At 45.6% G+C, this 13,777-nt stretch overlaps 1 protein-coding gene across 1 annotated transcript in view; it reads left to right on the forward strand.

Moving 5' to 3' along the window:
• CATSPERD (catsper channel auxiliary subunit delta) overlaps positions 1-13,777 on the forward strand; it is a 37,886-nt gene that overhangs the window by 6,008 nt on the left and 18,101 nt on the right. The window contains exons 5-11 of the mRNA XM_055430295.2: positions 1,128-1,242; positions 4,679-4,746; positions 6,609-6,720; positions 9,554-9,639; positions 10,918-11,068; positions 11,793-11,888; positions 13,567-13,649. Coding sequence (XP_055286270.2) covers positions 1,128-1,242; positions 4,679-4,746; positions 6,609-6,720; positions 9,554-9,639; positions 10,918-11,068; positions 11,793-11,888; positions 13,567-13,649 — 711 coding nt within the window. The remainder of the gene's footprint in view (positions 1-1,127; positions 1,243-4,678; positions 4,747-6,608; positions 6,721-9,553; positions 9,640-10,917; positions 11,069-11,792; positions 11,889-13,566; positions 13,650-13,777) is intronic.

Genomic DNA, 13,777 nt, shown 5'->3' on the forward strand with positions numbered 1-13,777 from the left:
TACCAGCTGAGCCACCAGGGAAGCCCAAGATTACTGGAGTGGGTAACCTATCCCTTCTCCAGCAGATCTTCCTGACCCAGAAATCGAACCAGGGTCTCCTGCATTGCAGGCAGATTCTTTACGAGCTGAGCTACATGAGAAGTCCCAGATTTTCTGATAAGTGACACACTGATCAGTTATGTTCATCATTCATTATTGATGCATTAGGCTTTATCCTCAGAAAAGGTCTTTTAAAAAATATTTATTTATGTACCATAATTTCTGTAACCATTCCTCTGTCAATGGACATCTAGTATGCTTCCATGTCCTAGCTATTGCAAAAAGTGTTCCAACAAACATTGGGGTGCATGTGTCTCTTTCAATTATGCTTTTCTCAGGGTATATGCCCACTAGTGGGATTGTTGGGTCATATGGTAGTTCTATTCCTAGTTTTTAAAGGAATTGCCATTGTGGTACATATATACAATGGAATATTACTCAGCTATTAAAAAAGAACACGTTCAAGTCAGTCCTAATGAGGTGGACAAACCTAGACCCCCATTATACAAAGTGAAGTAAGTCAGAAAGACAAATATTGTATATTAACGCATGCTTATGGAATTTAGAAAGAGAGTACTGATGAACCTATTTACAAGGCAGCAATGGACATACAGAAATAGAAAAATATTTATTTGGCTGTGTTGAGTCTTATTTGTAGCAGGTGGGCTCTTTCCTTGCAGCACGTGGGCTTCTCTCCAGTTGCAGGTTCTCTAGTTGTGGCCCACAGGCTTAGCTGCCTCATAGCATGTGGGATCTTAGCTTCCCCAACGAGGGAGCAAACCTGGGTCCCCTGCATTGGAAGGCAGAGTCTTAACCATTGGACCAGCAGGGAAGTCCCCTCAGAGAAGGTTTTGGTATGGGAGGAGATGGAGTGAATTTAGGTATTCCCAGGGACACCCACACTAATGTCAACCTCCCAGTTCTGCTTTCAGCTGATCCCCAGGATGCATAGTTCCCAGTATCTAGGACCCCAAACAACTCTCGCTGACCTAAACATTCCTGGGATGCCGGTCTAGAAGTACTGCTTTCTGAACTCGATGTTTGAAAAGCTGCACATACTGATATCATGGTATATATCGTATTCTTAGGTTGGCACACCGGAAGTGACGTCAGCACATTTTGCTGGTTCGGTATTGCTGTTAGTAGTGAATCAAAAAGTCTATGTTTATGATTATGAAGCCAACTTATGGACTGCATCTACAGGTACGCACATTTTGTAATTTTTGAAAATATTTATTTAGCTGCATTGGGCTTCAGTGGCCAAACTTAGGATCTTTGTTGCAGTGCACAGGCTTCTCTGTCCTTATGGTGCACAGGCTTAGCTGCTCTGCAGCAAGTGGAATCTAGTCCCCCAATCCAGGATCAAACCCACGTCCTCTGCATTGGAAGGCAGATTCTTAACCATGAACCATCAGGGTAGTCCTTATATTTTGTATTTTTTAAAAACCTTGTTTGCGTTTGGCCAACATCAAAGAAAAGTTTCAGAAGTTACAGACAGTGCTGCTACTTGGACATCGGTCCCTGGACATTACACTGTCCTTTTTTTTTTTTTGGCCATGCTGCACAGCTTGAGGAATCTTACTTCCCAGAGCAGGGATTGAACTGAGCCCCAGGCAGTGAAAGTGGCCAGTGCTAACCACTGGACTGGCAGGGAATTCCCTACATGATCCTTTGTAATTCAGTGAGAGTTGGTCTAAGCCCCGATCCCACAGGTTGGGGACTGTTTCCATTGGAGATGGTGGTGACAAGCCACAAAAATCTGCTCTCACTGACTGGAACAGTAAGAGGATTCAGCAGGAGTTATGATGGTGAGGAAATCAGGGAGGACCGGGGAAGGCAAAGGATGGGTCCAAGACCCCTGAGTGGGGCACATATACAGTCCCACAAATGTCACCTTCAGGACAGGAAACAGTGGAGAAGGCTAAGGTTTAAGGACAGAGAAAGTGAGAACCCTGGTGGAGGAGGCAAGGAGACGGGGTCCAGTGAAGAAAAGGGAGATGGTATTTTCTAGAGAAGAGGAAGGACAGACAGGGATGGCCCGTCCCTTCCAGGGAGCGAGGACAGGTGCCCTCATTGGTGAGAAATGGGTCAGTACTCGGTTTCTCGGCCCCGGCCCTGCTGACACTGGGGATGTGTCATTCTCTGGGTGGGGGTGGGGAGCATTCTGGGTGCTATGGGGCGTGGAGCAGCATCTGTGCCCCCACCCACTGGATCCCAGAACCCCACCTTCCAACCGAGTCCTGACAACAAGCACGTCCCCAGACATCGGGGTTGAAATTCCCTCAGTGGAGAACCACTGGGTTGGTATACCGCCATCTTGCTATCTGTTATCCTTCTGCTCCACTGTATTCCTGGTGGTGCAAGATTGTGGTTCCCGCTCCCTCCAACAAGGTGGAGCCCCGCAGTCCATCACCACTGCACCTGCGAGGGAGCTTGCTAAGCTCTGGATGGTGAGTCAATCACAGCAACCCTCTCCCCGCTGGAGGGAAAGAAAAGCACAGGAGAAGAGCCGCGCCTTGCATGGTTTCTGGTTTACATGTCTCATCACTGTGTTCCAGGCTGTCCCTCCAGGAAGTGACTGATTGATGATGGTTAGTGATTCACAGCTGGAAGGTTTCCATGCAAACACAGCATGAATGGCCTACAGAGAATGTATATTGTATACAGAGAATGTATATTGTCACCCTGCTTATTTAACTTATATGCAGAGTACATCATGAGGAACGCTGGGCTGGAAGAAGCACAAGCTGGAATCAAGATTGCCGGGAGAAATATCAATAACCTCAGATATGCAGATGACACCACCCTTATGGCAGAAAGTGAAGAGGAACTCAAAAGCCTCTCGAGGAAAGTGAAAGAGGAGAGTGAAAAGGTTGGCTTGAAGCTCAAGATTCAGAAAACGAAGATCATGGCATCTGGTCCCATCACTTCATGGGAAATCGATGGGGGAACAGTGGAAACAGTGTCAGACTTTATTTTTCTGGGCTCCAAAATCTGTGGATGGTGATTGCAGCCATGAAATTAAAAGACGCTTACTTCTTGGAAGGAAAGTTATGACCAACCTAGAGAGCATATTAAAAAGCAGAGACATTACTTTGTCAACCAAAGTCATCTAGTCAAGGCTATGGTTTTTCCCGTGGTCATGTATGGATGTGAGGGTTGGACTGTGAAGAAAGCTGATCGCCGAAGAATTGATGCTTTTGAACTGTGGTGTTGGAGAAGACTCTTGAGAGTCCCTTGGACTGCAAGGAGATCCAACCAGTCCATTCTAAAGGAGATCAGTCCTGTTTGTTCATTGGAAGGACTGATGGTGAAGCTGAAACTCCAATACTTTGGCCACCTCATGCGACGAGTTGACTCACTGGAAAAGAGTCTGCTGCTGGGAGGGATTGGGGGCAGGAGGAGAAGGGGACGACAGAGAATGAGATGGCTGGATGGCATCACCGACTCGATGGACATGAGTTTGAATGTACTCCAGGAGTGTGCTGTGATTCATGGGGTCGCAAAGAGTCGGACACGACTGAGCGACTGAACTGAACTGAACTGATGTACCTGGAAGTGGAATTGCTGGCATGTATTTTCCCATTTTTGAGGACCCTCCACGCTGGCCACACCATTTTGCGTTCCCACCAGCAGTGCACAAGGGTTCCAAGTTCTTCACATTTGTCACTGACACTTGTCTTCCGATTCTGTCATGGTAGCCATCCTGATGGGAGTGAAGTGGGGGTCTCATTGTGGTTTTGCTTTGCATTTCCCTAAGGACTGGTGATGCTCAGCATCTTTTCATATGCTTTTGGCGACATGTGTGTTTCCTCTGGAGCTGAAGCTTCTCCTTCAGAAACAAAGAATGCCTTGCTCAGAGAAAGGCACCCTTCCTGCTATTTTGGGGGACAGTTTACCCCTCACCCCCAGATGACACTTGGCAATGTTAGGAGACATTTTTAGTTGTCTAGACTGGAGGAAAGAGACTTCCCTAGTGGTCCAGTGGTTAAGACTTCGATTTCCAATGGAGGGGATGGGGATTTGATCCCTGGTTGGGAAGCTAACCATGCTGTATGGCCACAAAATATAAAACAGAAGAATATTGTAACAAATTCAATATTTTAAGAAATGATCCACATCAAAAAAAAAAAAGATCTTAACAAAAAGACTAGAGGAGAGTGACACTGGTCAAATAAGTCACTATATAAGTGATTTATTAAGCTAAATAAGTCAGTAGAAGCAGGGAGCTGAAGCTCCAATACTTTGGTCATCTGATGTGAAGAGCTGACTCATTGGAAAAGACCCTGATGCTGGGAAAGACTGAAGGCAAAAGGAGAAAGGGGCAGCAGAGGATGAGATGGTTAGATAGCGTCACTGACCCAATGACCATGACTTTGAGCAAACTCCAGGAAATAGTGGAAGACAAAGGAGCCTGGTGTGCTGCAGTCCATGGGGTCACAAAGAGTTGGACACAACTTGGCAACTGAACAACAGCAACAGGAGCAGGATGCTGCAAAACATTCCGCAGTGTCTAAGAGCCTCCTAACAGAAATCTGGCCACAGATGTCAGTGGGGAGGGTGGGAAGCCCTGCTCTAACCTTCTCTCTCGGAACCTTCAGGGAACTCAGAGAACATCTCAGTTCCCTTTTACTTCCAGGCATAGAACACCCTGTTTCACATGTATCTGGTGACAACTGTTGTTACAGTGGAAATTCGTTCTGCATGGTGAGTACACTGTGTCATTATCTCCTTTTCTACTCTGCTGTGAGCAGAGATAATTACATTTGGAAATAAGGGCAGTGGAAGTCTTGAGGGCTGGGAGTATGATGGACTCAGGCTGTGTTATCTCACTGGGTTCAGAAAAGGACCTGAGATATGGGAGGGGCTCATCTGGCTGACACACTGAATATATTAATCTGTCTTTTTTTTTTTTTTAATGTGTTATTTTTACTAACGCATTTATATGGAATTTAGAAAGATGCAAATGATAACCCTGTATACGAGACAGCAAAAGAGACACAGATGTATAGAACAGTCTTTGGGACTCTGTGGGAGAGGGTGAGGGTGGGATGATTTGGGAGAATGGCTTTGAAACATGTATGTTGTCATATGTGAAACGAATCACCAGTTCAGGGTCGATGCATGTTACAGGATGCTTGGGGCTGGTGTGCGGGGATGACCCAGAGGGAGGATAAAGGGAGGAGGGAGGTGGGAGGGGGGTTCAGGAGGGGGAACTCATGTACACCCGGGGCGGATTCATGTCAATATATGGCAAAACCAACCAATATAATATTGTAAAATAATTTGCCTCCAATAAAAAATAAATTAATTAAAAATTAAAAAAAATAAATTTAAAAAATTTTTTTTAAAAATGTTATTTTGAAATAATTATAGGTGTATAGGAAGTTGAAGAAATTATACAGAGTCCCATGTATCCCTCAGCTAGTTTCCCCGAGTGGTTCCATCTTACATAACTACAGTGATACAAGCAGGAAATTGATATGGGTACAACTGTGTCGAGTCAGAGAACTGCTACTGCCATCAAAATATTGAACTGAGGACTTCCCTGGTGGTCCAGTGGTCAAGACTGTGTGCTTCCACTGCAGGGGGCACAAGTTCAATCCCCGGTTGGGAAACTAAAGTGCCGAAAGCTGCACGGCACAGCCGGAAAGTAAAAACAATAACAGTAATAATAAAATATTGAACTGTTCCATGGCCCCAAAGCTCTCCATACCTCCCTACCCTGCCTGAGCCCCTGACAAACACTAATGTTCTCCATCTCTCTAATTGTATCATTTCAAGAATGTTCTGTAAATGAGGTCATACACTATGAAACATTTAGAGACTAGCTTTTCTCAGCAAAATTCTCAGGAGACTCATCCAGTTTGTTGCATATATGTCACTAGTCTGTTCCTTTCCATTGCTGAGTAATTTTCCATGGCTTGGATGTACCAGAATTGGGTTGTTTCCACTTTTTGGCTTTTATACATAAAATCACTAGAAACGTTCATGTAGCTTTTTGGTGTGGACACCAAGTTTTCATTCTCTGGGAGAAATGCACAGGAATGTGGTCACTGACATCTGTCTCCCCACTCCCTTTTAATTTTTTTTAAAATCTTTTTATTTTTCTTGCTTGCAGGATCTTAGTTCCCCAACCAGGGAGTAAACCCTCACCCCCAGCAGTGGAAGAGCGGTGTCTTAACCACTGGACTGCCCAGGAAGTCCCTTTTTTTCCCCTATTTTTTCTGTCCACCCACCCCCTTTTTAAATTGGGATGCAATTGACATACCACACTGTGTAAATTTAAGGTATACAATGTATTGATTTGTTACATTTACATATTGCAGTATGATTAACACCATATCATGTCATGAAATTATCATTTCCTTTTTATGGTGGGAATAACCAAGATCTGGTTTCTTAGCAACTTTGAAGTTTCTAATCTAGTATTGTTGTCTGTGATCACTGTACTGTGCATTAGACCTCGAGAACTTATCTACCTACTTAAAGAACATCTCCCCAGTTGCCACCCCATTCCAGCTTCTATCTCCTTTTAAAGAAACTGTTTTATGTGTGTGTTCTTCCAGGATATAAGTAACTCGGTTTTTGCTTATTTGCATGGAGATCAGATATCTCAGGCCAACATCTATTTCTCAAACTCCCGAGGATACAGATTTCAGAAGTACGCCCAGGAAAGACATTTATGTTCAGTGTGGTAAGAAAATGAACAAACAGGGACTTCCCTGGTGGCTCAGTGGTAAAGAATCCACCTGGCAATGCAGAAGACATGGGTTCCTTGCAGTCCAAGGGACTCTCAGGAGCCTTCTCCAGCACCACAGTTCGAAAGCATCAATTCTTCGGTGCTCAGCCTTCTTTACTGTCCAACTCTCACATCTATACATGACTACTGGAAAAACCATAGCTTTGACTATATGGACCTTTGTCAGCAAAGTGATGTCTATGCTTTTTAGTATGCTGTCTAGTCTGTTCCTTTCCATTGCCGAGTAATTTTCCATGGCATGGATGTACCAGAATTGGGTTGTTTCCACTTTTTGGCTTTTATACATAAAATCCCTTCAAAGGAGCAAGCATCTTTTAATTTCATGGTGTCTTTTCTTATCAGGGCACTGATAATCCCACCCTGACCTCATCTAGATTTAATCACTACCCAAAGACCCTACCTCCAAATACTATCATTTTGGAGGTTCTATGAATGTTTGTGTTCCCCCACCCCTGCCCCAGTTCATAGGTTGAAATCCTAATGCCTGATGTGATCTGTATTAGAAGTCTTTGGGAGGTGCTTAGGTCATGAGAGTGGAGCCCTCACGAATGGAATTAGTGCCCTTATGAAAGAGACTCCAGAAGGGCTTCCCTGTGGTCCAGTGGTTAAGGATCCACCTTCCAGTGCAGGGAACACAGGTTCAATCCTTGGCTGGAGAACTAAGATCCCACATTTCATGGGGCAACTAAGCCTGTATGCTGCAACTACTGAGCCTTTGAGCTCTACAGCCAGTGCTCTGCAACTAGAGAAAGCCTGTGTGCTGTAAAGAAGACCCAGATCAGCCAAAATATAAAACATTTTTAAAAAGACCCCAGAGAGCCAGCTTACCCTGTTCCTCCATATGAGGACACATCAAGCAGTCTGCAAGTCAGGAAAAGGCTCTCACTTGACCATGCTGGTCCCTTGATCTTGGACTTCCAGCCTTTCTGTTGTTATAAGTCTCTGATATTTTGTTGTAGCAGCCTGAACAGACTAAGACAGGGGGTTGGGGTTTTAACCTATGAACTGGAGGAGGACACCATCTGGTCCATAACACTGTATATAATAGAAATACGCCCCCCCCAACACACACACCCAAACACAACCAAGTAACAGAGGCTTAAATAAGACGGCAGTCTTTCTCTCTTACCTGAAAGATGTCCGGGGAGGAGTTGGGGAGCCAGATGGGTTGCCATGGGAACTTGTCCCCCTGTCCATAGGTTGGGGTCCTTGGCCTCATGCTCCAACACGCCTGCCGCAAAGATCAGGAATGAGGAACCGAGGCAAGAGTGAGGGATTTAGGCAGGCATCTCAGAGTCTGGGTCACCCCACTTCCTCAAGCACCCCACACCAAGCTGTCTTCATTCAAAGTTCTGCCCTAGATGCTGAAAGGTTGTTGCTGAGCCACAAAAGATGCCGGGATTCTTGGCCTCTGGAAGAGAAGAATTCAATCCGGGCCAGAGACAAGGCTTGATCGCTCAGAGCTTTTGTGTAATAGAGTTTTACTAAAGTATAAAAGGGAAAGAGAAAGCTTCTGATATAGACATCAGAAGGGGGCAGAAAGAGTATCCCCTTGCTAGTGTTAGCAATAGAGTTATATACCTTTTAATTATTTATTACAATGAATCAAAAGAATATCTCAAGTTTGTGGAAATTTTACCAGACCCACTCCCACAATTTACATTTTAGGATAACAAGATTAGAATTTAACAATAGAAAGATCCTACCAGACCCACTCCCATGATATACATTCTAAGGTATCAGGATTAGTCAGAAGGTTTTCAGGGAGGAGAAATGTATCCTCAAGCCAGATACATTGTTGTTATATAATCCCTAGTACAGAGTTTAAACTGACTTGTGTAATTGAGTAAGACTAGCTCAGTTGGCGGAGAAGGCAATGGCAAGCCACTCCAGTACTCTTGCCTAGAAAATCCCATGGACGGAGGAGCCTGGTGGGCTGCAGTCCGTGGGGTCGCTACGAGTCAGACACGACTGAGCGACTTCACTTTCACTTTTCACTTTCACACATTGGAGAAGGAAATGGCAACCCACTCCAGTGTTCTTGCCTGGAGAATCCCAGGGACGGGGGAGCCTGGGGCTTCCGTCTATGGGGTCACACAGAGTCAGACACGACTGAAGTGACTTAGCAGCAGCAGCAGCAGCTCAGTTGGAGAAGGAAATGGCAACCCACTCCAGTGTTCTTGCCTGGAGAATCCCAGGGACGGCGGAGCCTGGTGGGCTGCCATCTATGGGGTCACACAGAGTCGGACACGACTGATGCGACTTAGCAGCAGCAGCAGCAGCAGCTCAGATGGTAAAGCATCTGCCTGCAATGTGGGAGACCTGGGTTTGATCCCTGGGTTGGGAAGATCCCCTGGAGAAGGAAATGGCAACCTACTCCAGTACTCTTGCCTGGACAATTCCATGGATGGAAGAGCCCGGTAGGCTACAGTCCATGGGATCACAAAGAGTCGGACACAACTGAGCAACTTCAGTGGTGGTGGACTGAAGGAATGTAGAGGGAAAAAAATGTTTGTCCTTTTCTCCTCGTTGAGAATTCCAGACCCCTTTCTTCTCCTTGAGGACCCTGGACTACTTATCAATCTGCCTAGAAATTGACTCTCAATGCTACAGAGGGGGAACAGATCATAATTTTAAAAATAATAATAAAAAAGACTTTCCTTCCTTTTAACTTACTAGCTAATCTAGAGTTAAGTTATAAAGGAAGCACATTGATGATCTTATTTACATGCAGTATTCTGTTTGTCTAACAGGCAGAACTAGTCGGGACCTTGGGGGGGATCTTCTCCTTTCACTCCCTGTCACAGGTCGGGCTGCTTCTTGTTGACAAACAGATGGTAAGTACCATTTGGACTGGGAAGAACCACTTCGGTGACCTTTACCCCAAAACAGGTTTTTGTCAAAACTCATACACTTAGATTTTCATATCTGAAATCCATCTAATTTTTGATTCACCTGTCCATCCACGTATCCATCCACCCACCTTTCTATCCGTTCTCCCATTTACCTATTAATCCATCCCCCTACCCATCCACCCATCTACCCACCTATTCTTCCATCCATTCATCCATCTCCACTCATCCTTCCATTTATCTACTTATCCATCCACCCACCTCCCCACCTGCTCACCCAACAAAATACTTATCTGTCCCTCCATCCATCCATTAACCTGCTTATCCATCCATCCATGCACCCATCCATCCATCCATGCACCCATCCATCCATCCATGCACCCATCCATCCATCCATCCATCCACTCTCTCATCCATCCATCCATCTTCTTACTCATCCATCTACCCTTCTACCCACCCACACACCCACCACCCACCTTCATTATCTCATTCAGCCATGCACTCAGCAATACTTTAGTAGGAATATAAGATATGGTGCATGTGTCACTGGTGGCACCCGAGGCCATTTACATGACTCGTGTCACTCCTTTTTTAATGGTTATTTTCACGTGGGTTCGATCTCTGGGTCAGGAAGATCCCCTGGAGAAGGAAATGGCAACCCACTCCAGTACTCTTGCCTAGAAAATTCCATAGATGGAAGAGCCTGGTGGGCTACAGTCCATGGGGTCGCAAAGAGTCGGACACGACTGAGCGACTTCACTTTCACTTTGATGCATTGGAGAAGGAAATGGCAACCCACTCCAGTGTTCTTGCCTGGAGAATCCCAGGGATGGGGGGAGCCTGGTGGGCTGCCGTCTATGGGGTCGCACAGAGTTGGACACGACTGAAGCAACTTAGCAGCAGCAAGAAGAATCAGTTCATGCAAAGTGTAGTTGAAGAAAAACTATTAAGTCAGTCAAAGATTAAAGTACAGTTGGTACCCCTGCTCCAAAATTCCTGAAAAAAGTGTGTGGCTCTGAAATCTGGGGGAGACCCTGGGATCAGGAAGCTCCCAGAGGCTGGGCTGCCACCCTCCCTCTAATCACTGATGGGGCCACCCCCCAATCCAGAGTCCCCTTAAGCACCTGCACACACTGCCAGGGTCCCATCATGAATAACAGACACTCCCAGACTCTGGAAATCCTAAGAATGTAATGGTGACCAAGGAATCAGGGTCTGAATACAACCTGTTTTCTCGCTCAAGATTGAGTATTTTTCTTTCAGGCCATGTTCAGCTACTCTGACCATCCCCTGAACAGCAGCTTTGGGCTGCCCTTTGACTATGACAGGGCCTTTGACATCCTCATCGCCCCAGGGCAGAAAGGCATCCTGATCTTTTGGTTTGAGAAGAACCTGCTGGTTTCCCGAAACTCAGGTGAGCAAGGCCCAGGCTTGGGGCGTGGCCAGTGCAAGGGGCTGTTTTTTCCTCTCCCTTGACTTTAGTGGACCATGACAAGCTGATTCTTACCTTGCCATCTTCATTGCAACCTCCGACCCCCACTTTCCGCCTCCTGGGACATTTAGGCCCTGCAGGCAGTTTCTGAAAGTCACCAGACCCCGAGGGCAGAGGAGCCACATCCAAGAACTGCAGATCTTGTTTTGAGGCCTATGACACATGAGTCCCAGGAGAGAAGCAAAAGGCAGCCCCCTAGAAGAAGGTGCTGTCAAGGACCTCTGGGCACAAGTGTGGCTGCCAGAGCACCTTCAAACACAGCATGCTCCCCAGTACCGGTTAGGCCACCTCAATATGGCTGTTTCCTTCCAATGCAAGAAAAGGGCTTAGGGCTGGCCTGGCCATGCAGGGGGCACCCACTCCAGAAAGAAAGTTCTGCCTGATTACATGTTACCCGTACAGTAAGAGGCATCCTGAAGTTCATCTGGTATCCAGTCTATCCCTAAGAGCTCTCACATCGAGATTTAGGTGGGGTGGGGAAGTCACATTTTCTTAAACGCAATGTCTTCCATGCGATATTTTACAGCATTGCATCTCATGACCACATTTTCCTTTGAGTCAAGAATCGAGGGGCTGTGTGGGTGGCAGGGGACTCTCTTGCCAACAAGTGCACAGGTCTCTTTAGATTTACCCTGTTGTCTCCTAGGTCAGCTGGTCGAATCTGTCCAGGTGCGAGAAGGACACCGCATCTTGTATAATTCCATTCTCAAAGCCAACATCACCATCCACAGCGTTGCTGCCAGTATGTGCCCGACCCCCTGGTAGCTTTCTAGAAGCGCTTCAGACCTGATTTATTCACTCTTGACACACACTGCCCCACCCTCACCGCCAGATCCCACCTGGCCAAAACAAACAAAACATGATTATTACATATTCTAGAACAACTCGGGGCAGAAACTTCTGTGCCCTTTCACAATGAAATGGAATGTCAGTTGGATGTCCTTTGCTGGGACTGCTCTAACAAACCTCCACAAAGCGGGTGAATTACTATTATTATTTTGGCCACTTCTCAGGGCATGTGGGATCTTAGTTCTGAGACCAAGGATCGAACCCGAGCTCCCTGCAGTGGGAGCGCAGAGTCTTAACCTCAGTACCATCAGAGAAGTCCAAAACTGGGTGAATCAGAACAGCAGACAGGCACTGTTTGCCAGGGCTGGAGGTTCTTAGTTCGAGATCAATGAGTTGGCAGGGCCGGTTTCTTTGGAGGCCTCTCTTCTTGGCTTGCAGGTGGCCGTTTTCCCCCTCTGTCTTCTACCATCTCCTGTCTGTGTTGTGTCTATGTCCAAATTTCCCTTTTCTTAAAATATTTATGTATTTATTTGTGGCTCTGCTGGGTCTTCATTGCCGTGGTTGCGGCAACTGGGGGCTACTCTGTCGTCGTGGGGCTCAGGCTCCTCATCGCAGTGGCTTCTCTTGTTGTGGAGCATGGGCTCTGGATGTGTGGACTCAGCGTTGCGGTGCACGGGCTTAGCTGCTCCATGGCATGTGGGATCTTCCAGGCCAGGGACTGAACCCATGTCCTCTGCATTGGCAGGTGATTTCTTAACCACTGGACAAGCAGGAAACACCCTCGTCTTTTTTAAACAAAATAAAAATGCACATTGGATCTTGCTACCCCTTCTCATGAAACCTTTTAATGGGACTTTCCTTGTGGTTCGGTGGTTAAGACTGTGCTCCCAGTGCAGGGTGGGCATGGGTTTGATCCTTGGCTGGGGAGCTAAGATCCTGCATGTCACACAGTGCAACAACAACAACAACAAAAGCCTTTTGAGAATATCTTGTGTTCCTCGGAACTCTATATCTGCCAAAGATCAGAAACAACCTGTGCTCATCAGTGGAGCCTTGATTACATAAAGTTATGATTCATCTAAGTAACAGAATGCCAAAGGGTCAACTACACTCATGTGTATGGAAGGAAATAAACATACATTTCAACTCTACTTCAATTAAAAATAAGTACATAGAGTAAAACATACTCAACTTGTACTATTAAAAAAAAAGAAAAATATAAAGCAGCTTAAAGGGTCCCAGAATATGATCCCCAACTATATAAAGCTACTGAAAAGCATGTTTACTAAAATGCTAACAGTGGTACCTATGTCAGGGGTCAGCATACCATGGCCAATGACCCACCATGGGTTTTAAATAAAGTTTTATTGGCACATAGTCCTGCCTACCCGTTTACAAAGTGTCCATAAGCTGCTTTCCCAGGGCCAAATACTTGTAACAGACATCACATGACCAGCAAAGCAGAGCATTCTTACCATCTGGTCCTTTACAGAAGAAACTTGCTGACCACTGGTCCGTATGATGGGACTTGGGGTAACTTTTTAAACTTTAATATTTAATATGTTTATATTTCTGTCCATGGAAACAACCCCTGTTTCAATTTTTGTTCTGTCTTGTTTGGCTTTCCCTAGATGAAAATGAACTGGCAGTTTTAACTCAAGAGAATAATTTATATTATGGCAGCCTGGGAATCCAGTCACGTTCTCTAATCAAAGTGGGTAAAATCCCGATGTTACTCAGTTGTTAAGGACTAACAGTCTTGTTCTCAAACATCTGATCCTTTTTATAAAGAAATTGCTCTATTTATTAAAATAGCAGTTAGTCATTTAATAGCAATAATGA

The sequence above is a fragment of the Moschus berezovskii genome, chromosome 8 (assembly GCF_049115385.1).
Source record: "Moschus berezovskii isolate FMDL1 chromosome 8, NW_MosBer_1.0, whole genome shotgun sequence".
Taxonomy (NCBI): Eukaryota; Metazoa; Chordata; class Mammalia; order Artiodactyla; family Moschidae; genus Moschus; species Moschus berezovskii.